This window comes from Corvus moneduloides, chromosome 2 (assembly GCF_009650955.1).
Source record: "Corvus moneduloides isolate bCorMon1 chromosome 2, bCorMon1.pri, whole genome shotgun sequence".
Lineage (NCBI taxonomy): Eukaryota > Metazoa > Chordata > Aves > Passeriformes > Corvidae > Corvus > Corvus moneduloides.
The window spans coordinates 122,461,141-122,482,234 of record NC_045477.1 but is presented as its reverse complement, the minus strand read 5'-3'; the positions used below and the strand labels follow the sequence as shown (position 1 = coordinate 122,482,234).

The 21,094-nt window shown below is 52.0% G+C and overlaps 2 protein-coding genes across 3 annotated transcripts in view; one reads left to right on the top strand and one right to left on the bottom strand.

Annotated features, from left to right (window-relative positions):
• The window catches only part of SON (SON DNA binding protein), a 36,222-nt gene extending 22,103 nt beyond the window's left edge, over nucleotides 1–14,119 (top strand). Inside the window, exons 7-13 of one of the 2 annotated variants that reach the window (XR_004238583.1) lie at nucleotides 1,678–1,788; nucleotides 2,308–2,424; nucleotides 8,589–8,668; nucleotides 9,404–9,551; nucleotides 12,267–12,335; nucleotides 12,410–12,525; nucleotides 13,257–14,119. Coding sequence is in view for 1 of the 2 variants with exons in the window: in XM_032101220.1 (XP_031957111.1) it covers nucleotides 1,678–1,788; nucleotides 2,308–2,424; nucleotides 9,404–9,551; nucleotides 12,267–12,335; nucleotides 12,410–12,525; nucleotides 13,257–13,415 (720 nt within the window). In the remaining variant the exon portion in view is untranslated. The remainder of the gene's footprint in view (nucleotides 1–1,677; nucleotides 1,789–2,307; nucleotides 2,425–8,588; nucleotides 8,669–9,403; nucleotides 9,552–12,266; nucleotides 12,336–12,409; nucleotides 12,526–13,256) is intronic. The other variant, XM_032101220.1, reaches the window with a different exon arrangement.
• A 1,198-nt stretch (nucleotides 14,120–15,317) lies between these two features.
• On the bottom strand, nucleotides 15,318–21,060 carry DONSON (downstream neighbor of SON). The gene is made up of 10 exons (XM_032101234.1): nucleotides 20,298–21,060; nucleotides 19,860–19,940; nucleotides 18,816–19,019; nucleotides 18,555–18,733; nucleotides 17,955–18,133; nucleotides 17,755–17,878; nucleotides 17,532–17,636; nucleotides 16,964–17,162; nucleotides 15,903–16,103; nucleotides 15,318–15,666 (listed from the first exon to the last, which is right to left on the bottom strand). The coding sequence occupies exons 1-10, from the start codon at nucleotides 20,943–20,945 to the stop codon at nucleotides 15,529–15,531; spliced, it is 2,058 nt and encodes a 685-aa protein (XP_031957125.1). The 5' UTR covers nucleotides 20,946–21,060; the 3' UTR covers nucleotides 15,318–15,528.
• Between the last annotated feature and the right edge of the window lie 34 nt (nucleotides 21,061–21,094).

Sequence of the window (21,094 nt, the reverse complement as noted above, 5' to 3'; positions counted from 1 at the left end):
ATCAGATTTTATAGAGCACAAAAGCAATTCCTGTGTTTGGTGCCATTGTAGATACTCACATCTGTCTCTTCCTTTCAGTATTTACTAAATTCTTGACCAGGTTCCTGGGACTCTGGGTTGTGGTTTAACAGTGTTTGTTTTGTTCAGCTGAGTCAGTTTTAAAGAAGTTTCAGTTTCTCCTGCTGGCCCTTTAGTACAAAATGGGTGAGAGGCTGAGGTTGAGATAGTGACAACAAAAGAGGCAAAGCTTTTACCAAGCAAGTGAAAATGAAGTTCACATTAACCCATCACCTTGATGTGCATGTTCCAGCTGCTGTTCTGATCATTGGGTTTCTTCTGTGCCTCAAACAGTCCCAGCCCTTCCAGCTTCTGTCACATGTCCAGAAATTCCATTTGTCTTTGCACACTCTTCCCCTTCTGCTTTCCAGTGAGAATGATCCATAAAATGCATGTCCTTTGAGGAGCAGGGCACAAGGATTTTATAAAACAGCTGCACACCAGCCAGAATTTGTTATATTTTTACAGCCCCAGATGTTGTGGATTTCTGTCCCGATGGCTTTGCCCAGAGTGAAGGTTTGCAGGGAGCTCCTTCGTGAATTCCATGTTTTCACCAAGTCACTCTGCAACATCGTTTCAGATTTATTTTTCTTTATATTTTGTTGTGGTTCAGCAGCACAGATGTAGATAATTCTTTCCAAAGCAATGGATTCTGTGAGCTTGCAGCCTGGTTTTACAGAATCCCTGACGCTGGAAAAGCCCTCCCAGCCCAGCCAGGCCCAGCTGTGCCCAATGCCCACCTTGTCCCCAGCCCAGAGCACTGAGTGCCACCTCCAGCCCTTCCTGGGACACCTCCAGGGATGGGCACTCCAAACCTCCCTGGGCAGCTCTTCCCAAGGCCTGAGCTCCCTTTCCACGGGGAAATTCCTGCTGCTGTCCACCCTGAGCCTGCCCTGGCCCAGCCTGAGGCCGTTCCCTCTCCTCCTGTCCCTGTTCCCTGGGAGCAGAGCCCGACCCCCCCGGCTGCCCCCTCCTGTCAGGGACTTGTGCAGAGCCACAAGGTCCCCCCTGAGCCTCCTTTGCTCCAGCCTGAGCCCCTTTCCCAGCTCCCTCAGCCGCTCCTGGGGCTCCAGCCCCTTCCCAGCTCCCTTCCCTTCTGGTTGAGTCTGAAGATGGAAATTTGAAACACTGAAGTCAAGATTGTGGAATGCATCTGATTCATGCTGGAATTATTTTTATGCAGACAAGTTTTGGTGTGACTTAATAGCAGAGTGCTGATGTGAACAACTCTGCATGAATTTTTAGTTAAATTGCATTTAATTCTGTTGGTTAAGAAGATCTCCTTGAACAGTAAAATGCTTCTCTGTTTATTGCACACTAGAATTTTTTGTGACAAATAGTTCTTAGAAGACTAATGATTGGATGTTTTGGGTGTACAGATGATTTTAAATTACCAGGGCGTCATAGTTTAAATTCAGATTTGTCTTTGTTCAGGAAAGCCCATCTTGTGTGGATTTAAGTAGTCCCAGGATTTTCATCACATTGCCTATTTCTTTGCCAAACCAACTATTCACTGTGTAAACCCCAGTTGGTAGCGTTGATTCTCCTGCAGCTTTTTCCAGCTCAAGTGGACATTGTTGTGCTCTGCTGTGTTTTCACAAGTGCTCTTTTTCCTCCTAGTGCGTGGACATAACCACAGCCATGAACGACAGAGCAGTGGCCCAGAAAAGGCTCAATGAGAACTCCTTTGACCTGGAGGCCATGTGCATGTTGAACCGGGCACAGGAGCAGGTGAGGGGGGCTTTCAGCAGCATTTTGGGGGACTCGAAGAAAATCAGTGTTTTCCTTTCATGGCAGCTGGTTTTTCTCACCTGTTGAAGTTTGGAAACCCAGTTATGGGTCCGTGTTTCGAAGTTCTGCCTTGGTTTTGCACTTCCTAACTCTGCGTTTTCCTGAGCTTCTTCATGTATTCCATGTTTTTGCCCAAGTCACTCCAAAACATAATTCCAAATTAATTTTTCTTGAAGTTGTACTGTAGTTCAGCAGCACAGATGTAGATAATTCTTTCCAAAACAATGGATTCAACAGTTTTGGGGATGAGGAAACCATGAACTCGCTGGAGTTGGAGCTCAGGCTTCAGGGTGACCATTTAGATGCTCAGATTTTGGGAGCACCTGCTTTCATCTGAGTGTCAGTGAACACACCAGATATCAACAACATGATGTGAAAATTACTGAGAGACGACAGAGAATTGCAAAGGAAAGTGTGGAGATGCTTGTGTTGGTCTTACACTGGGTTTTGCTGTTGCAGATCGACGCCTGGGCTCAGTCCAACTCCATCCCAGGGCAGTTCACGGGGAGCACCGGAGCGCAGATCCTGTCCTCGGACGAGCTCACCAACAGCGGGCCCCAGGCGTGGATCCGAAAGGTAGAAGTGACACAGACACTCCTGTCTCAGCACCACACTTCACAGAGCAGTCAAGGATTGCAAAATGCTGAACAAGTGCCTTACCCTGTGGCAGAGCATGTGCCCAGTGCAGCAGGCTGGGCTCAGTCCCTGTCTGTGCTGGGTCAAAGCCCTCGGTGTCACCGAGGCTGTGACGGTGCCCAGCGAGGTGTGCCCGGCGAGGCACAGCCTGCCACTGACAGGACATGGCTGGTGCTGCTGTGCTGGCAGTGGCAGATCCTTCACTGCCTCACTGGCACCGGGACACATCAGGCAAGCTTTGATCCCGCTGCTGTTGAAGTCAGCATTTTTTGGCATCGGCTTCAGCGAACCAAGTCCCAAACTGCCCTTGTGTTTGCCTTGGTTCTCTCTGGTTGCTCCTTTGCCTCTCTCTGGATCACCAGGGTTTTCTGGGAGCCAGAGGTGTGGAGGGTTAAAGGAGGAATTGCAGTTAATAAGTCACTATCACCCTGCTATTATTTATATATAGTGCCGTAGTTCCCTCTTGCTGTGGGTTATCAGTGGCTGATTTGGGGTGTGGTGCGTCCTCCATCCGTGTGGTTTATACATTATACTCAAGCTGCATCTTTGCCAGTGAACACTGTTCTGGTGCTCTGTCAGGAAGGAGAACTGAGGAGTTCAAGCAACATCCACCTTCCAGGCACAAGGAATAATGAGTTAAGCTGGTCAGCCTTGCAGGTGATGCAGCTGAGTCTGTATCTGGTTGGGTTAGGACACTCTCCCAACTGGGAGGTCAGATTTGAGGCTTAGGTGGAATTCTCTATAAAAATTGGTGTCAGCTGAACACAAAAGTCTGGAATTACAATATCCTAAATTTTTGCCAGGTTTCACTACCTTGTTTTTCCACTTCGTACCAAGCAGTGCAGAGAGCCAGGGAACACAGATTTGAGTCACTGGCCAGATGGGAATCTTTTGGGATCTTGTCAGTATTGATGCAGAATGTGCATGATAAAATCAGATTTTAACAATTATGAACAACTGAGATTGTAACAAAACGCTGCCTTTGGTGAAGACAATCCTTGTCCTTGGCAGAGGAATTTAGAACTGCAAAGCACAGGGATATGTTGGTGAGGAAGGAGCTTTTCCACTGGGAGGCTTGGAAAGGAGATCAGCAGGGCTGTGAGGGGAGGGTTCTCCCTGTCTGCAGCACCTGCAGTGGGTTCCCAAGGCCGTGAAAAGGGAGCAGCTCTTTCCCAGACCTCCTCCCTGGGGTCTCTTGTGATGGCAGTGACAGGAGGGGCTGCTCACAGAAGTGAAGTGGAAAGGGCCAGGTGTGTTTTCCTGGTTTTCCAGCTTCACTCTGGGATCTGCTTTAAAACAACCCAACTAAACAAACCAAAACAGCAGCCAAAAAACTGAACACAAACCCAGCAAAATGCTCCATAGGGAGAAAATGGGAGAAGAGTGTGGTCTGTGCTTGTGGACACGACTGCTGTGAGGAGCAGAGCAATGCTGGAACATTTTGTTGGATCTGGGCATCAGTGAGCCAGCAGCAGCTCTCCTGCCCTTCCCAGGGCTGGGAACGTGCTGTGGTTGCAGTGCAGGCTCTGGGGTTGGGCACAGAGGAGGCTCCTGTTGGGAACAGGAGGAGTTGGTGGGTGAGGGAGGTGAGGACAAAGTCCTCCTCCTGCTCTGCCAGGCTCCCCCTCCGTGACAGCCCAGAGGGCCCAGAGCTGCTCAGGAGTGCCCTGGGGCTTCAGGAGTGCCAGGGCCTGGGAAAGCCTCAGCCACCTTCATGTGGAGTCCTCCTGTGGCTACAGGAGGATTTCACAGGAAGAAGTAGGGATGTGGTTCTGAATCCATGTTATCTTTCTCAGGGACAGGAATGCAAACCACCCATGAAATGCAAAGTACTGGTTGTGTGTTATTTGGGCACCTGAAGTTGTGTAACAATTGTCAGTTACTGAGTGTAGCACTGAGGAGTCAGGCTTGTGCTCCCTTTTTGGCCTAAAAATTGCATCTTAACATTAAAATAACCTTGTATTTTTCACTCGGGCCAGGAGTTGGACTTTGATCCCTGTGGGTCACTTCCAACTCAGGATATTCTGTGTTTCTGTGATTTTTATCTGCAAGTAGGGCTGTGGAGTTCCTTGGGGGATGTTGTGTCTGTGAATTAATGCACGTTTCTGGCTGAGGCTGTTTGCTGAAGGCATTTCCCTTGGGAATTTGCCATGAGAGGAGCTGTGACCATCCAGCAGAGACTGAGCCCGTGGCAGCCACTTAGTTTGGCTCTGAGGAAATAAAGAATTCGAGCAAGCACAGACACTGGGTGTGACAGAGATCACCACAGCAGCAGGGAGGTGGAACAGGAGAGCTGAGTCAGGAGGGCAGGAAGAGGAAGGGACTTGGGGAATTTGTTGGCTGAGCTCTGTCTTCACTTTGCATTTCGTGGATTTGACCTTTTTTTGTCCTTTCCCAATGACTCTGGAGAGGTAATATGCACTCAAACCAAACTCTGCCTGGAATCTGTTTGGCAATTAGGTACTGCAGTGCTTCATGTGGAGCACTGGGGTGGGGACACCAAGTAGGAATAAGGTTTATGTTTTTAATTTGGGGACTAATTCATGGTGTTCACGTGCAGGGGCCTGAGCAGGGTCCATAAAGGAGTGGTGTGGTGTTAGATATAAAGCATTTAGGAGCAATCTCACCTTTCCCTTTTGAAAAGTGGCTTCTGTTTCAGTTTGTCACCATCAGTGTAATCAGTTCACAAATGTGACTCATCTTTTCTGAAGGTTGCTTCTATTTTTATTCCCTTCTTCCTTCCAAACACACTGTGCTGCTGAAGAAATGTCAGAGCAACTGGTCAAATATTTTTTGTATTTCCAAGCAAATTCTGTTGAGGTCTGTTTACTCCCCCTTTCCCAGACTCACCACTTGGTTCTGGATTTATCTATCAGCTTAATTCTGGAGCCTGAACTTGCTCCCCAGGGTTGTGCTCAAGGGTGGCCCTGGGGAGCTGCTGGGTCACACTCACTTGTGCTGGGGTGCAGAAAGTTCTGGAAAGTGCAAGCCTCCCTTCCATTCTTCCAGGCACAGCAGAGCAGAACTCCTGTCAGGGTGGAAGTAAAGCTGAGCCTTGTGGCTGCCTCTTGCAGGACTGCTGAGCTTCCAGCCAGGCCCCTCAGCCAGACCTGGTGTTCCTGCTGGGAACAGGGAGCTTTCCTTGGGAGCCAGGGTCACCTGGCAAAGCAGAACAGCTCTGTGCTCATTAGATGCTGGATATGGGGAAGGAATTCCTCCCTGTGAGGGTGGGCAGGCCCTGGCACAGGATGCCCAAAGCAGCCCTGGCAGTGTCCAAGGCCAGGCTGGACACTGGGGCTTGGAGCAGCCTGGGACAGTGGAAGGTGTCCCTGCCATGGCAGAGGTGGGATGGGATGATCCTTAAAATCCCTCCCAACCCAAACCATTCTGGGATTCCATGATTCTGAAATAGGTGAGTTCTGTTGGACTGGTTCCCCCCAGTCCTCTGACTGCTGTTTTTTCCAGCCATTCCTTTTTCCCCTGCTGTTGTGCAAAAGCTGAGAGCAGCACCTGCAGGTGCTTGGAACACAGGGCTTGTGAGGCATCTGCTGGGAGTCTTCAGCAAGGGATTCCTCCTTCTGCCTGTGGGAGGGAATGTGGCTGCTGCTGAAAGGGCCAGAGCATCTTCAGTTCAGCACCCAGCCCAAATTCCCTTCCTCAGGATCCCCCCAAGGTGCCACAGGGGTCAGATCTTGGTCAGAGCTCCAGGAGCGCTGGGACAGCGCTCCCAGGGATGCACAGGCTGGGATGGCTGGGGTGTCTGTGCAGGGCCAGGAGCTGGGCTTGGATGGTCCTTGTGGGTCCCTTCCCACTCAGAGATGCTGTGATTCCATGGGAGATTCTGCTGCCTGGCACAAGTTGTTCCAAAGCGATGCTTGTTCCTGAAACTTGAACTTCCTTGGAGTTCAAAGCAGCCTTTAGTGCAGCCCTGTGCTGTACCTGAACTGCCATCCCCGCCCTGCCTCCAAGGCTTTGTTGTCTTTGCTTCCGAAATTGTTGCTCCAAAGAGTCAGCCTGAAGAATCAGGAAGAAAGTTAATCAAAACTGCTCTAAACCCTCTGAAGGAGTCGGGTTTTACCTTCTCTTTAAAGCAAGTGCTGACACAAGAATGTGGCCCTTTAGTGTCTCCGTGTGCTGGTGGAATGGAAGCGGGATTTAATGGAATTTAGAGCTCAAAATAAAAGGAAAGAGGTATCAGATTGTCTTGCAGGCTGTCTCAAGATTAGTGAGTGAAAGAGAAGTGATTATGTAAATAATGAGTTAGTTCTGACAGCAATAACCAAATGCTCAGAAACCTGGGGGTTCTTCTGTTCTGTCCCCTTTAATTTGTATTTGCAAAAGGCCAGAGCTGCTCAGGAGTTTTGGGAGACTCAGCCTTGGATGGTTTTTAAAATTAGAAGAATTGTGGCTCTCACTTCCCTGTTTTTGTGAGCATTTCTGTTACTTCTGTGGTTTCCAGTGAGTTCCAAACCCAGCACCAGTTTTACCCCCCCTCATTAAATCATGGGCTGAGGGGAGTTTCTGTCATCAAATGATAAAGAAATACAATGTACAGGTGGCATTAGAAGGTTACTTTCACTTTGTTATTAAAAGAAAAAAGCCAAACCAGAATCAAAATGAAAGAACCTTTTCCTTGCTGCAGACCTTTGCTTCCTCAGTGAGCTGAGTCCAAGTGGGCTTCTCCTGGCTCCTTTCCCACTGGTACCAGAATTCTTTCCTCTAGCCTTTTAGTGGGATGCACAAGTATTTGTGTATTCTGGAATTAAATTATTATTAATAATAATAAATTTGGAAGTCATTGTTGTCCTGGTTCTGTTGGTGAAGTTGAAGAGTCAGCAGCGTGTACAAAATTCCTGCTGAAATACCCTGCCAGAATCCTGAATTCACCCCTGGAAGAGGTGCTTTAACAAACTGCCCTCTGGAGCTTAGAACTTTCCATTTCCAGTTTGTGGAGTTTGTTCAGGCTCTGGTAATTCCTCTGTAGGAGCTCAGGGCTTGGATTTTTCACCAGGAGCAGGCTGTTTTGGTTCTGGTCTGTCCTCGCTCCAGCCCTGAGTCAGGACATGTCCGGGTGTTTGGGAAAGCCGTGTGAGCCCGCAGTGACCTCAGCAGGAGCTTGCGCTGTGTCCTTTGTGAACTGAACACACGCCCGTGGTGCTGGAACAGCCGGGGATCCCAAATCCTGCCCTGCCCAGCGGGAGCCAGCCCGGCTCCAGAGCCTGCCTTCGTGTCCTGGGAGTGCTCCTCTTATGGGATGATCCTGGAGAAGAGGGGAGGAGGGACTGGGAAGTGAGGGAAAGGCTGTGGAGGGGTGTAGATGTTGTGTTCCAGGGGCTGGGTCTGCAGCAGCCCGAGCTCTGCTCCTCCAGCCACGTGGATCCATGTGGATCCAGACAGGGATTTCCTGGGCATAGGCAGAGATTGGGAGCATTCCTGGCACAGCCTCCAGCAAGGCTTTCCTGTCACACTTCCTGCCAGCCTCCAGAGCCGGGGCTGGACACAGTCGTGTGTTGGAAATCCCTGACAAACACATGGTCTGCCAGAGGAGCACCTGTGGCGTTGTTACCTGCAAATGGAAACCAGGCACCTGGGAGTCCTGGGAATCCAGGGATCCGTCAGTCCTGTGGTGGTGGCAGCCCCAGGCCTGTGCTGAGCTCCAGGAGCGTTGGGACAGCGCTCCCAGGGACGCCCGGGCTGGGATTGTTGGGCTGTCTGTGCAGGGCCAGCAGTCGGAGTCCGTGGTCCTGATGGGTCCCTTCCAGCTCACGACATTCCATGATTCTGTGAACTCTGGGAAACTCCTGCTCTTGCAAGCACAGCTCCAAAGGAAGCAGAAACCCGAGTGTTGTGTGAATGTGCCTTGGCAGTGAGCGAGCCCTGCCCAGCTCTGCGGGGCCGCCTCTGCTCCGGGGCCGCCTCTGCTCCGCGCAGTGTCCGACGGCCGCCCCGTGCCGGGCTCTAACCTTGTGTCTGGGAAGGCAAGCAAGGTTCTGCTGTGATGGAAATGCTTGACTTGCTTATGGGGTCAGCGGGGGGGCACGAGAGATGATAGTTCACAGAATAACCTGTGAACTTTCACCCCTCTATATGGAAACTTGTTTCAGGGTCAAATCCTTGTAGCCGCCTTCTTGCCACGGTCAGTGCCAGCCCTACTATTCACAACACTGCGGCCAGCGAGGCCTAGGTACGTAACATTTAAGGAGTTTTTACAGTTCTTTACATCAAAGCAGATGTTTAAACTTTCTGTTGATAAGCTTTCACCGTTTAACAACTTTTGTTAATGCTCATTTGAAAGAATGTGACGACTGCTGCTGCTAAACTGGGGGGCCAAGCGCCTTTTTCCGTTAAAATAAAGAGAGGGGAAAGCAAAACCTGTTTGTTCCATGTGGAATTTCAGAGTAGAACTTGAATATGCAACTGCTGTGTAATAAATCAGGTGGGGAGAGGGTTTTTTTTTAGATTTAAATACGCCTAAACAGCCTGTGAATGTCATGACTAAATGTGCTTGTGTTCTGTTGGACGAGGAGGTGCCCCTGGCACAGCTGTGCCGGGGATCAGTTCCCACTTCCCGAGCTGAGGAGATCTCTGGGATCAGAGCAGAGTGTTTAGAACCGGATGGTTGTCGCTTGATTAAACACATCTGTCTGCAAAGGGTCACTGCCACTTTGGGATCACCTTAGACTTTTCCTAAGTTGTTCTTTTTTGCCAAACATTGATTTGTGTCTCGTGTGTCCGCGTGAATTCCGGGTTCCACGCACTGGTTTGGGCTAAAAATCCACAGAGCTCAGGTGGATTTTTTTTTTTTTTTTTAATTGAGTCTGTGAAAAGTTGTTAGAAACATTTTTTGGAAGTTCCCACTTCTTATTTAAAATCCCAGCACTAACTTTAGGCCTTGTTTTACTTCTCTTTTTCTGGATAGGATCAGTTCTTAAGAGCAGCCCCTGTAACCGGAGGAATGGGAGCTCAGCTGATGAGGAAGATGGGCTGGAGAGAAGGAGAAGGGCTTGGGAAGAACAAGGAAGGCAGCGTCGAGCCCATCATGGTGGATTTTAAGACAGATCGGAAAGGTGAGTCCTGCCTTAAAAATGTCTTGTGGCTTCTCAGCTCTCGTGGCTGCCTGGAGATGGCAGAGGCCCTTGGAAGTCAGAGGTGTTTTCTGGGTGGCTTCACTGGAACATGAACAGATTCTGGGATTTTGCCTCAGGTTTGCCAAGGCCTGGGCTTTGTCCAAAGCTTTGTCCTTGTGGAAAAGCCACAGTGGTTGGTCTGGAGAAAGTGGCTGGAGCAGGAACAGGGTGGGATAGAAGATGGAGTAGTGGGGTCAGTTCTACACTGGGGTGAGGACAGAGCTGAGAGCCCAAAGCTGAGCTTTGTGAGTGTCTCACACTCAGGGATTTGGGACTTCCCAGTGGATTCTGGTCCTTTGTTTTGTCCCTCATTTCCCTGCTGCTCATCTCCAGTTGGATCCTGCTGAAGGCATCTCTGCACATGCTCAGGGCTGGTTCCAGAGGCAGCTTTAGCCTCCACTTTACATGGAAACCTCACCTGTTTTCCATGGTTTCCCGTCCATGGCCACAGGGGAGAGCTCACTTGATCCAGCAGAACCATGCAGTGAATCCCAGGCAGTGGTGCTGCTCCTTCAGCTTGGCCACTGTGGTTTGTGTGCTGAGTGCTGGTGGAAATTTCCCATCTGAAACACCTCTCCATGTTCTGACTGCTTTAACTCCAAGCTGCAGAATTCCAGCAGTCAGGATTTCTGATTTAATTGTTCTGCTGTGCATGGAACAAAACAACAACTCCACACTGACTGTGGGTCAGACTCCTGCTGTTCTGAATATATTTTCTCCACTGGGAACCTTCAATCCCATCTCATATCAAAGGATGGAAACACTCAGAGTTTTTATTGCAAGGCCAGGCTGGACATTGGGGCTTGGAGCAGCCTGGGACAGTGGGAGGTGTCCCTGCCATGGCAGGGGTGGCACTGGGTGGGTTTTAATGCCCCTTCCCACCCAAACCATTCTGGGATTTCAGGGCTTGTGTTGGCTTTTGTCACTGCTCAGAATTGAGCTTGGAATGGCCAAACTTCTCACACGTTTTTCTTTACAACCTTTCTGTGTAAAGAAAGAAATGAAACCCCGAAGGTGGCTGGTGACAGTGATTGCCAAGGATTCCTCCTGGTCTGTGAGAGTTATCTGAAAGCAGGGATAACCTTAAGGCAGCTGGGCTCTGCTTTGGATTTCCTGCTTTTGAAATAGTTACGCTCATGTGCAGCTTTACCTGATCGTTGCCACACAGGTTGTGCCTGGATGCAGAATTCTCTCTGCTATTGGGCCAGCAGGTCTGTGGCACAGGGAGACGAGGGGCAGGAGGTTTCCTGCTCACAGAGAAGCAGCTGGAAAGGGATCATGTATTTAGGACAAGTAGTTCTTCAGACATCCGTGTTCTTGGGTGATTAAATGGCTAAAAAATACTTCTTTTTTTTTTTTAAACTTCTGTGTAGTTTTAAAGAAAAGTCAGGAATGTTTGGCAGGAAGGCTGTTACTAACCCACCACCCAGGTTTGTTTTGTAAGGAATTTATTATACATTTTTTGACTTACTCCCCCAATAAAACACAATTCCTGGTCCCGGGCACGTGCAGTGTGCCAGGGAGTGACTCAGGTGGCTGCAGCTTGTTTGAAATTCCGTGTTGAGATCCCAGAGACAGGAGATGGAGTTTCAGTGGCTCAGGCACAGGGAGAGAGCTTTGATGAGAAGGATGAGAATCTGGTTGGCTTGGGTTTAAAATTCTGTAAGGGGGAAAACCCTCGGCCTTTCCTTCAGAGGTTGTGTCTGATGGCTTTGTGCCCCTTGGAAAGTCCCTACTTAGGAGCTGCAGGAATATTGGGATGAGTATCTGGTAAGGAGGGAAGGATTTTCCTGTAAAGCAAAACAAACCCAAATGCCACCCAAAAAAGCTGAAGGAACAGGAAGACACTGGCAGCAATTGCAGTATCTCCCTGTCTTTATTCACCAAAGCCACAGCAGGAAAACTTGAGGTAAGAAACAAAGGAATATTGAAGGGTTGAAGTCTGAGAGTGGCAAAATCCCTGGGGAGAAACTTGAGTTTCTCTCAAGGACAGTCACTGGAATTTCAGCCACTTCTGGCAATTCTTCATTTTATTTCTCAGTCTTGTAAGATTTTCAGGAGAAGAACGTTGAGCTTTGGTGTTTGCTGGTGACTCCAGGAGAGCCTGTGCTCCCTGCATCCCTTTGGGGCTGTTTGCTCTGCTGCTTTGTTCCCAGATGGGATGGAGGCCCCAGCTTGGGCTGCTGGAGCACTGGTAAATGCAGAGAGCCCAGGGGATCGTTGTGGTGTCATTGCTGGCAGGAGGGGCACACAGGGACATTACTGGATAGTGGGAACTTCACGTGCTCCCTGTGTTTGAGGCAAACTGAAGGCAGGGGTTTGCTCTGGGTTGCACAAAACAGCAAGAGAATGTTCTTCACTTTCTCTCTTGTTCGTTGTTTCTCCAAAGAGGGCATGGAAAACCAGGTTTCCATGGAAAACCAGGTGTTCTCTGGCTTGTGGAAGACCACTCAGAGTTTTCTCCTCTTGGCTTGTTCAGAGTCTTCCTGGAGCCTTTGGGAGGAATGGGATGAGTGGAATGGAGGGAAAAAGGTGGAGGGTTGAGAGTCAGGTGGAGTCTCCAGGTGTTCCCACTGATCCCTGTTCCTGCCTTGCTGGTGAGACCCAGGAATCAGGTGGGAATCAGGAATGTCAGCGTGACTGTGTTGCTTGCAGGGCTTGTTGCTGTGGGAGAGAAGGCCCAGAAGAGGTCCGGCCATTACGTGGTGATGAAGGATCTTTCAGGTGAGATTCTTGTCTAGAATAGAGCAATTCCCAGGGCCTGCTTGGATATTAACCCTGGGATGTCTGTGTGCCAGGGAAGCACCCGGTGTCTGCGCTGATGGAGATCTGCAACAAGAGGAGGTGGACGCCCCCCGAGTTCGTGCTGGTGGACGACAGTGGGCCTGATCACCGCAAACATTTCATCTTCAAGGTGGGTCTGGGCTGCCCTGTGCTGCTTCCTGTGTGCCAGGGATGAAATCCATGTTTCTGTTTGATAGAAACACCTCACGGGGCTGGCTGAGGATGGCGGAGCCGTCTCGGTGCTGGAATGTGCAAGTCCTGTTTCTGGAACGGCCATCTCGGGTCCCTGGAGCACTTTAATCTGGGAACCGGGGAGAGTTGACCCCAGGGTTGGAGCCCCTCTGCTCTGGAGCCAGGCTGGGAGAGCTGGGGGTGCTCACCTGGAGAGGAGAAGGATCCAGGGAGAGCTCAGAGCCCCTTGCAGGGCCTAAAGGGGCTCCAGGAGAGCTGGAGAGGGACTGGGGACAAGGCATGGAGGGCCAGGAGCCAGGGAATGGCTTCCCAGTGCCAGAGGGCAGGGCTGGATGGGAGATTGGGCAGGAATTGTTCCCTGGGAGGGTGGGCAGGCCCTGGCACAGGGTGCCCAGAGCAGCTGGGGCTGCCCCTGGATCCCTGGCAGTGCCCAAGGCCAGGCTGGACATTGGGGCTGGGAGCAGCCTGGCACAGTGGGAGGTGTCCCTGCCATGGCAGGGCTGGCACTGGATGGGCTTTAGGGTCTCTCCAACCCAAACCATGGTGGGATCCCCTGAAATGGCCGTGCTGAGAGCCAGCCATGGATTGTGTGTCCCTGAAGGGGAATTGCCCAGAGTGTGCTTGAAGTAGCCGTGCCCCCCTCGCTAACCCCTGGTTCCCCTGTGCCAGGTGAGAGTCAATGGCAACGAGTACAGGCCCACCTTTGCCAGCCTTAACAAGAAGCACGCGAAAGCCACGGCGGCCACGGCGGCGCTGCAGGCCATGGGACTCGTACCAAAGGAAAGCATGGTCAATACCACCATGTTCAGGAGTGCCTCACACCGCTAAGCTTGGCTTTACTGGGACACTGGTTCCGAGCATTTTACTCTGCACAAGAAATGGTATTTGCCCCTCTCATGTTGTAAATACATCGGCGATTCCCACCTTGTAAAAACTGTACAGACACCCACAGGTTTTTCTTTTGTACCATCCAAATGTATTTAAATCATACTTAGTTTTTGGTATGTTTATATTGTTTACATTAGTGATGTAATTATTTCTTAAATGACTAAATCAGATGACAGACTCTGGAGGCATCAGAAATCCAGATCCTTGGCTGAAGCTCCTGCAGTTCCTCTCCCAGCAGAACGTTGACCCTTTGACACAGTTTTGTAGTGGCTGCAGAATTCCCTGGGCGCGGGAGGTGCTGCTGGGCGGGTCCAGGGACACCCAGGGCCGTACCCGGGCTCTGCCCCTCGGTGCCACCTGTGCCCCAGGACAGCCGGACGAGCCCGCGGGCGCTTCCAGAGGGACGCGGAGATTCGGACGTGACCCGGCACAGCCTCCTGCATGTCCCCAGGAGGGGGCCTGGGGCTGCTCTTCCCAACCAGTGAATCCACTGCCTGATGCTGATTGTACGGATTTGTGGTTCATGTGAATTTTAAACTCTTAACAGATCTACAACTGGATTTGGGGGGAGGGAGGGGGTAGAATGACGCTTCAATTGTTGTACCCAACTTGGTCAATAAAGCAGCACAAGTTCATAATCTTCACCCCTGGTCAGTAAACGGTAATTCCAATGGATGCCAAGCCAGGAAGCAGGAATTCAAATATGCCAAAATGCCTTCTGCAAGAAACACAGTCTAGGAGTGGCTTTGTGAGGATTCTCAACAGCCGTTGGGATGGCAGGAGCAGGGCTGGTTATTTTTGCTTGCTTTGAACTTCTACAAAATAACTCCTTAGGATGAAATGTTTCCATAAGGATTGTCTCCCCTGAAGGAGCCTGATCAGAGTTTGGGCAGTTGGACAGCGGAGAGGATGTAGAAAGCTTTTCCTGCTTTTTATTTTATTTTTTATTTAAGAAGCATTATTCTTTATCTGCGTGCCCGTGGGGTTGCAAAGGGCAGCGCACGCTCCCCGACGGACCCGAGTTGGGAGCAGCTGCCAGGATTTCTGCACTGGGGTCGTTCAGGTGCGTGTCCCAGACAGGTCTTTGAGGTGTGAACCTGAGCTGGGTCTGGGGCAGGAGCAAACCCGGCGAGGCTGCTCGGGGCTCACCTGAGGGACCTTTGGCCTGAGGAATTCCCGGTACCTGAAGCCGTGTGTATCCCATCAGTGTCACGGAACACAGAGTCTCAGTGCTCTGCAGAGACAAAGGTTGGTGTCTCCTGGGCAGCAATTGGGGTTGGAGACAGAAAAGCCCCTCCAAGTCTGTCCAGGCGCTCTGGAAATGCTTCAGTTGATCTTCATTTCATGGACGTTGTTGTCTTGAATTAAACTTTTTTCCCTTTGGCATCTCGCCTTCGGTCTCTGACTAAACGTGAGGAGCTTGTCCTCGCGCTGTGAACTGCTTGAGAGGTGTGAAATCCCCGGGAAATGTGGGAGGATGCACTCTGGGAGTGCTGGGGGAGTGTCTGCCTCCACCCCGGGGGCGGGAGCAGCTCCTGACCACACTCAGTGGCTTGGCAGAGCTCAAACCTCAGAGTTGCTCAGGGTTCTCTTCAATCCATGCTCTCCACGGCAGCTCCAGATTCACAGCTGGACACAATCAAATTTGGGAATGTACAACCCCCTGCACTTGTTTTGTTCCTTTTGTTAAAGCTCATCTGCTCCCATCCCCTGCCCTGGGGAAGGTTCTAGTTCCAAACGGGTTATGAGTTCCTGCCCCAAGCAGGAGCAGAAATTCCATCCTTGGAACAGAAGGTGTGTGTGTGTGTGCATGGGGAACACCGACCTGCCAGGGGCAAACCAGACCAATAAAACCAAGTTTTATTTAAAAAATACTTTCTTCAATAAAAAAGGAGATGTCCAAGGCCTTTCCCCTCCTTTCCTTCAAAGCCCTTGGAAGTGTTCATGTGCAGCAGTTCCCTGGGACATGTGAATCCCTCGTGTCCCTCCCGCTCTGCCCGGAGCTCAGCACCTGCACCCAGGGGGGACCATCGTGCTCCATGGACCAGCATTCCTAGGCCTTCCAGGTGTAGGCATAATCCTTCATTTCCAGCAAGCGGATGGATGATTTTCCCAGAGTTGGACACTGGCTCAGCTGCTCCAAAGTCTTGGGATGCAGCCCGCAGGCAGAGAGATCCTGGTGCACAGCTTCCTGTGAAGGGGACACACACGGAATGAGTGTTTCTGTAGGGTGCCTGTAGTTCCAGCAGTCACTGGGATGCCGCTGGGCAGCTCCCCGTTTCCCATTACCCCGCTGCTGAGGAAGGACAAGCCCCAGGGGCTGCAGGTGGTGATCCCGGGCATTCAGGTGCCAAGCCCTGCGCGAAGGGAACGGCCCGGTTTGCGCTCCCCGCTCCCTCCCGGGCGGGGCCGCGGGTGTGTCCTCACCTGGGGCGGGGCCGCGCGGGTGTTGAAGGCGGCGCTGGGCTCGTGGGGGCTGAGCAGGGCGCGGAAGGCCCCGCGCTGCGCCGGGCCCAGCAGCAGCGTCAGGGCGTGCAGGGCGTGCGGCAGGATGGGCCCCAGCACCTCCAGGCTGAACACGTCCTCAAAGCCCCCCTGCACCCGGGCACGGCCGCTGATGCTCCGAGCCTGAGGGCAGAACAGCGATTAGTGCTGGACTCACCACAGCAAGGACGAGTTCTCACCAGCTGAGACACTGCAGTGCCACAGGCCCACTGAAAATAGAAACACTTCTCAATATTGTCAACTGTGCAATGCATGAGGTTTTACCGTCCTTGTAACAACTCCTAAAATGTACCCCCTGGACTGCAGGAATGCTGCAGGGATGGTGCAGGGAAGTGCAAAAGAACAGGATGAACTTCTCTGGTGAAACAAGTAGCTCATCCTGTTCCTACTGGGAAGAAATTTGGGTTAGATATAGGGAAGGAATTCTTGGCTGGGAGGGTGGGCAGGCCCTGGCACAAGGTGCTCAGAGCAGCTGGGGCTGCCCCTGGATCCCTGGCAGTGCCCAAGGCCAGGCTGGACATTGGGGCTTGGAACAAAACCTGGGACAGTGGAAAGTGCTCCTGTCCATGGCAGGGGGTGGGACTGGGATGATCCTTAAGGTCCCTCCCAATCCAAACCATTCCTTGCAGGAACAGCTGGTGAGCTGTGGCTCAGGGGCTCCTTGGTGCAAGGGGCTGGGATAGTCTGAGACCCCACAAGATCTGGGGAGAACCTTAACAACCATTTTCCCTCTGGGCAGTTCTGCCCAGCCTCCTCTCTCTGGGGAGGTGAGGAAAGGGAACGTCAGCTGGGATGTCAGTTTAGCACGGGGATGTGTTGTAAGGATTTAGGAACAGGCTGTGCTGCAGACAAAATGCTGACTCAGGCTTTAGCCACAAAAATTCCGCTGCGGTGCCTGAGGGAAATGCCACCAAGCCAGGGTCTGATCCCCTGGGTGAGGAAACCACTTCCTTCCCCTTCCCAGAGCCAGATGTGTCCCTTACCTTCAGCGTCTGCATGGTCCCGCCCCGGAAGGCCACCGGGGACAGCAGCGTCGGGGGCAGCCCCGCCTGCGGCCCCGCCACGGCCACCAGGCTGCGGCAGCTGATCAGGAAGTTCAGCAGCGTGAAGGTGTTGCTGCCTCTCACCAGCACCAGCGACTCGGGTCTGTGATCCACCTGCACCTCGTGCTTCTCCTTGCGACTTGGGAGCAGAGTCGAGGGAAAACCACGGGCCAGTGGAAAGCATCCATGTGCCAAAAAGCTGGAGCAGTGAACCCCCCACACCCCGTCTGACCAAAAACCCCAAAACCAAACCCCACCAAGCTTTGCACTCATCCAGATCTGTTCTTCAAATATTAAGCAGCATCTTAATCCTGGCTTCAATTCCTAGAAATAACCTGCAGAGTTACTAAAAAAAATGTGCAGTACCTCATAACATGTAGGAATGTGAGGATTCATATTTGGAAAACAGTTCTCAAAAACTTCTAGAGAACTTAAATGTGTACCACAGCACTGTAACAGCTGCAGGGCTTCCCACTGTCACACATCTGGAAGATCAAAGGAAGGATACAGTTGGATAGAAATAGTATCTGGTTTCTTCACCTCGTCTTGGACTCCCATCTCCTCAAGCCAAGAGAAACTTCCATCATCATCATCATCACTGGGAGCTGGTTCACTGGAGACACAGGATCAGTGTTAGGAGGGCAGCGCCTCTGAGGAAGGTTTTCCAAATGGACTGTGCAGGAGCCTGGAGATGCCCTTGAATTCCAGCACTGCACAAGATTGTTACTTACCCTGCATCCTCCACACCGCTGCCCCCTCCGAGGCCATCAGCGATTTCTGTTCCCAAACTCTCCTCAGAGTTTTTCTGTTTCCTGGTTCTACTTTCCTCGAGCAAAGGTAAGGAGAACTCTATGCCTGGGGCAGAGGAAAGGGAGCAGTGAAGGTTCTGTCCCAGCCCCTGTATCGGTGCCGCAGCCCCAGCTGCTCTTACCCTCGCTCCTCATGGCCTCCCTGAGGCCGCGCGTGGTGGGGGCGATGGCGGCCGTGGGGACGCTGCTGCCCGCCAGCCCCGCGGCGCGGAACAGCACCGAGAACTGCGGCGAGCACACGTAGAAATAGGGACACAGCCTGGCCCTGAGCAGGTTGTACAGAGAGGTGAAGCTCACAGACCTGGCAATGGGAATAAACAGCGCTGTCACAGCAGGCAATTCTCTCCTACTGATGTATTGGACAGGGAACTCGGACAAGGGCTGGAGGGCCAGGAGCCAGGGAATGGCTTCCCAGTGCCAGAGGGCAGGGCTGGATGGGAGATTGGGCAGGAATTGTTCCCTGGCAGGGTGGGCAGGCCCTGGCACAGGGTGCCCAGAGCAGCTGGGGCTGCCCCTGGATCCCTGGCAGTGTCCCAGGCCAGGTTGGATACTGGGGCTGGGAGCACCCCGGGATAGCAGAAGGTGTCCCTGCCCATGGCAGGGGTTGGAATGCGATGATCTTTAAGGTCCCTTCCAACCCAAACCACCCTGTGATTCTGTGATTAATTAAAATCTCCTCGTCTTACTCTCACCCAATCCATCAGTAGCTGGATTGCACTTACCAGTCACTCCTGAGCACTTGCTGCAGGGCCTCGTCCTGTGCCCAAGGACAGGCCTTTCCGGCGATTTTCCTGTCTGCCCCGATGCGGGGGAACAGCGGCAGCCAGGGCAGCGAGGGGTGCAGCCAGTACACGAGGCTCTGCTGGAAGGCACAGCGCAGCTCCGTGCACAGCTGGGGCTCCTGGGGATCCAAGAGTGTCTGAGGGGGACAGCAGAGCTGCCAGAAACAAAGCTGTGGCTCCAGCCACCCGCCCAGCTCTCACCTGCACGCTCTGGGGCAAGGTGGTTTCTGTAGCTCTGCAGTGCTGAGCAAATCCCTGCGCCTCCTCCTGCGCTTTCAGATGTTCTGCCCAGGTGAAGGGTTGGGAGGACATGAAGAGAACCCGTGTTTTAATACTCCAGTCTGCAGGGAATTCCTGCCTTGGCGAGGAGGGAACTTTGGGTACAGCAAGAGGTGAATGAAGGTCCTGGCCAAACAGAAATAACATCAGTTAACTCGCAGAAAATTAAACCTGTTCACAGGCTGAACCACAGGCACAGTTTATTATTTTGATTATTTCACTCAGTACCACATTCTAATAGAAATATTCCATTCTATTGCCTATAAAACCACATGAGAGGGTTTTCACTCACTAGTCCTTCCAACAATACAAACTAGGAACAAATAAAAGGATAGATGATTAAAACAAAAAAGCCCTAAGCCTGATGTTTATGAAGACAAGAATTTCCATGCCAAAACGGTTATTTCATTTCACCCTCTCCTGGTGACTGTAACGTAATATGCTGAAAAAAGCCCTGGGCACCTCCAGGACAGTTTGTTCTCTTTTTTCTATCCTTCTAATTTAGTTTGAACTTCAGTTTCTGTACCTAGAACAACATTAGACAATGTCTATTGAAACTGTTTCAATTTCAAGGGCTGGTTTTCAGGAATTCTCTCTTTCTTACGTGCCTGATGAAGTGCTCCATTTCTGTAGCTTAAAAACAGACTTCAGGAGGTCTATCAGGTGAAGAACATCCTCATCTCAACTACATATAAAACTAAGAAACAGTAAAATTATAGTCAACATGTTAATAAAACTTAAATACAATAACCTCTGTCCACGGAACTACAATAGCAGTGAGGTCAGGCAGAAGGCTGGGTTTAAAAGGCTGTCACCAGCACAGGAAACATCAGTGTAAGAAATTTCCTTGAATACTGACGTTTTAGTACATTCTTTTATACAGAGATGGCCCACCAAATACCAAGTTAAACAGTTTCAGCCCTGAGAACAGCTGAAATCTTTTCAGCAGTATGTGCTGTTTCGTACCTTGCTTAGGGCGAGTGTGTCGGAACTTTCAGCAGGCTCCACTCTCCTGGAGGGCTTCTCTTCACAGGCCGGCTCTAAAAACTGAATTAAAGAGCAGCATAAGGCACAGCACAAAGGAAGCACAGGGCTGATCATTTAAAAAACTACCCTTGCAGTGACATTTCACGAGCGATCCTCAGCAGCCCGGGCTGCAAACAAACCCCGCTCAGGCGAGCACAAGGTCCGCACCCAGCGCTGAGCAGCAGCTCGAGCCCAGCAGGGCCTTGGAGGAGGCGGGGGCGACCCCCGGGCTGGGTTTCCAAGGGGCTTCGGGCGATGTCTGAGGGCTGAGAGCTGAGGGTGACGGCGACGTCTGAGGGCTGAATGTGGTGGCGGAGGGCTTAGGGTGATGACTGAGGGCTGAGAGCTGAGGACCCCGGTGCCGGGGCTCGGTCCCACCTGCCAGAAGGGCGCTGCCGATGGATCCCCGCCCGCCGGGGCCGCTGCCGGAGACTGAGGGGCGGCCGCCGCCCGCTGCGGAGCGTTGTCCAGGCTGGAGAAGGGGTTGCGGCGGCGGGCGGCCGCAGAGGGGCCCCGCGGGGCCGGGGCAGCGGCGGCTTCGACGGTGGCGGCGGGGTCGCTCCTCCGCCCGGGGCGTTTGCGCTTCAGCCGCAGCAGCGCCGGCGGCTTCTTGAAGCCGGGCTCGGGCCCGGGCTCGGCGGGGGCGGCCATGGCCGAGCAGAGCCGGGACAGAGCTGCGGGCTCGCCTTGGCGCCAAAACGCGCCCGCTCCGCCCCGGGGCGGTGCTGAGGGAGCGGCGCCGCCATTGCTGCCGCCCTCAGGGGCTCTGAGGGGAGCGCGGCTCCCGCCGGCCCCGCTCCGCCCGCACAGGCAACAGGAACATGAAGCACAAAGCCGGACGGGGCTGGGAATTGTGTCCGTGCGCTTCCAAATGCACACGGACAGCGGCCCCAAGGGCTGGGCTCGGCTGCGGCAGCATCGCCACACGGGCCCAGTTGTGTGAGATGTGACACTAAACCCACAGGGTTTAGTCTGTTTGGGATAAAGAAACGAGTTTTTAAATCTACTTGGGATAGGAAACCACATTTGATTGCACTGTTCTGTTGTACACTGGTCTTAAACGGCATAACATATACTAGAAAGGTATAATTAGAAATACATGTGGCTGAAAAGTCATAAAGAGGTAGTTAGGAACAGCATCTCTACTGGCAAAAGATAGAATAAAAGAAAAATGA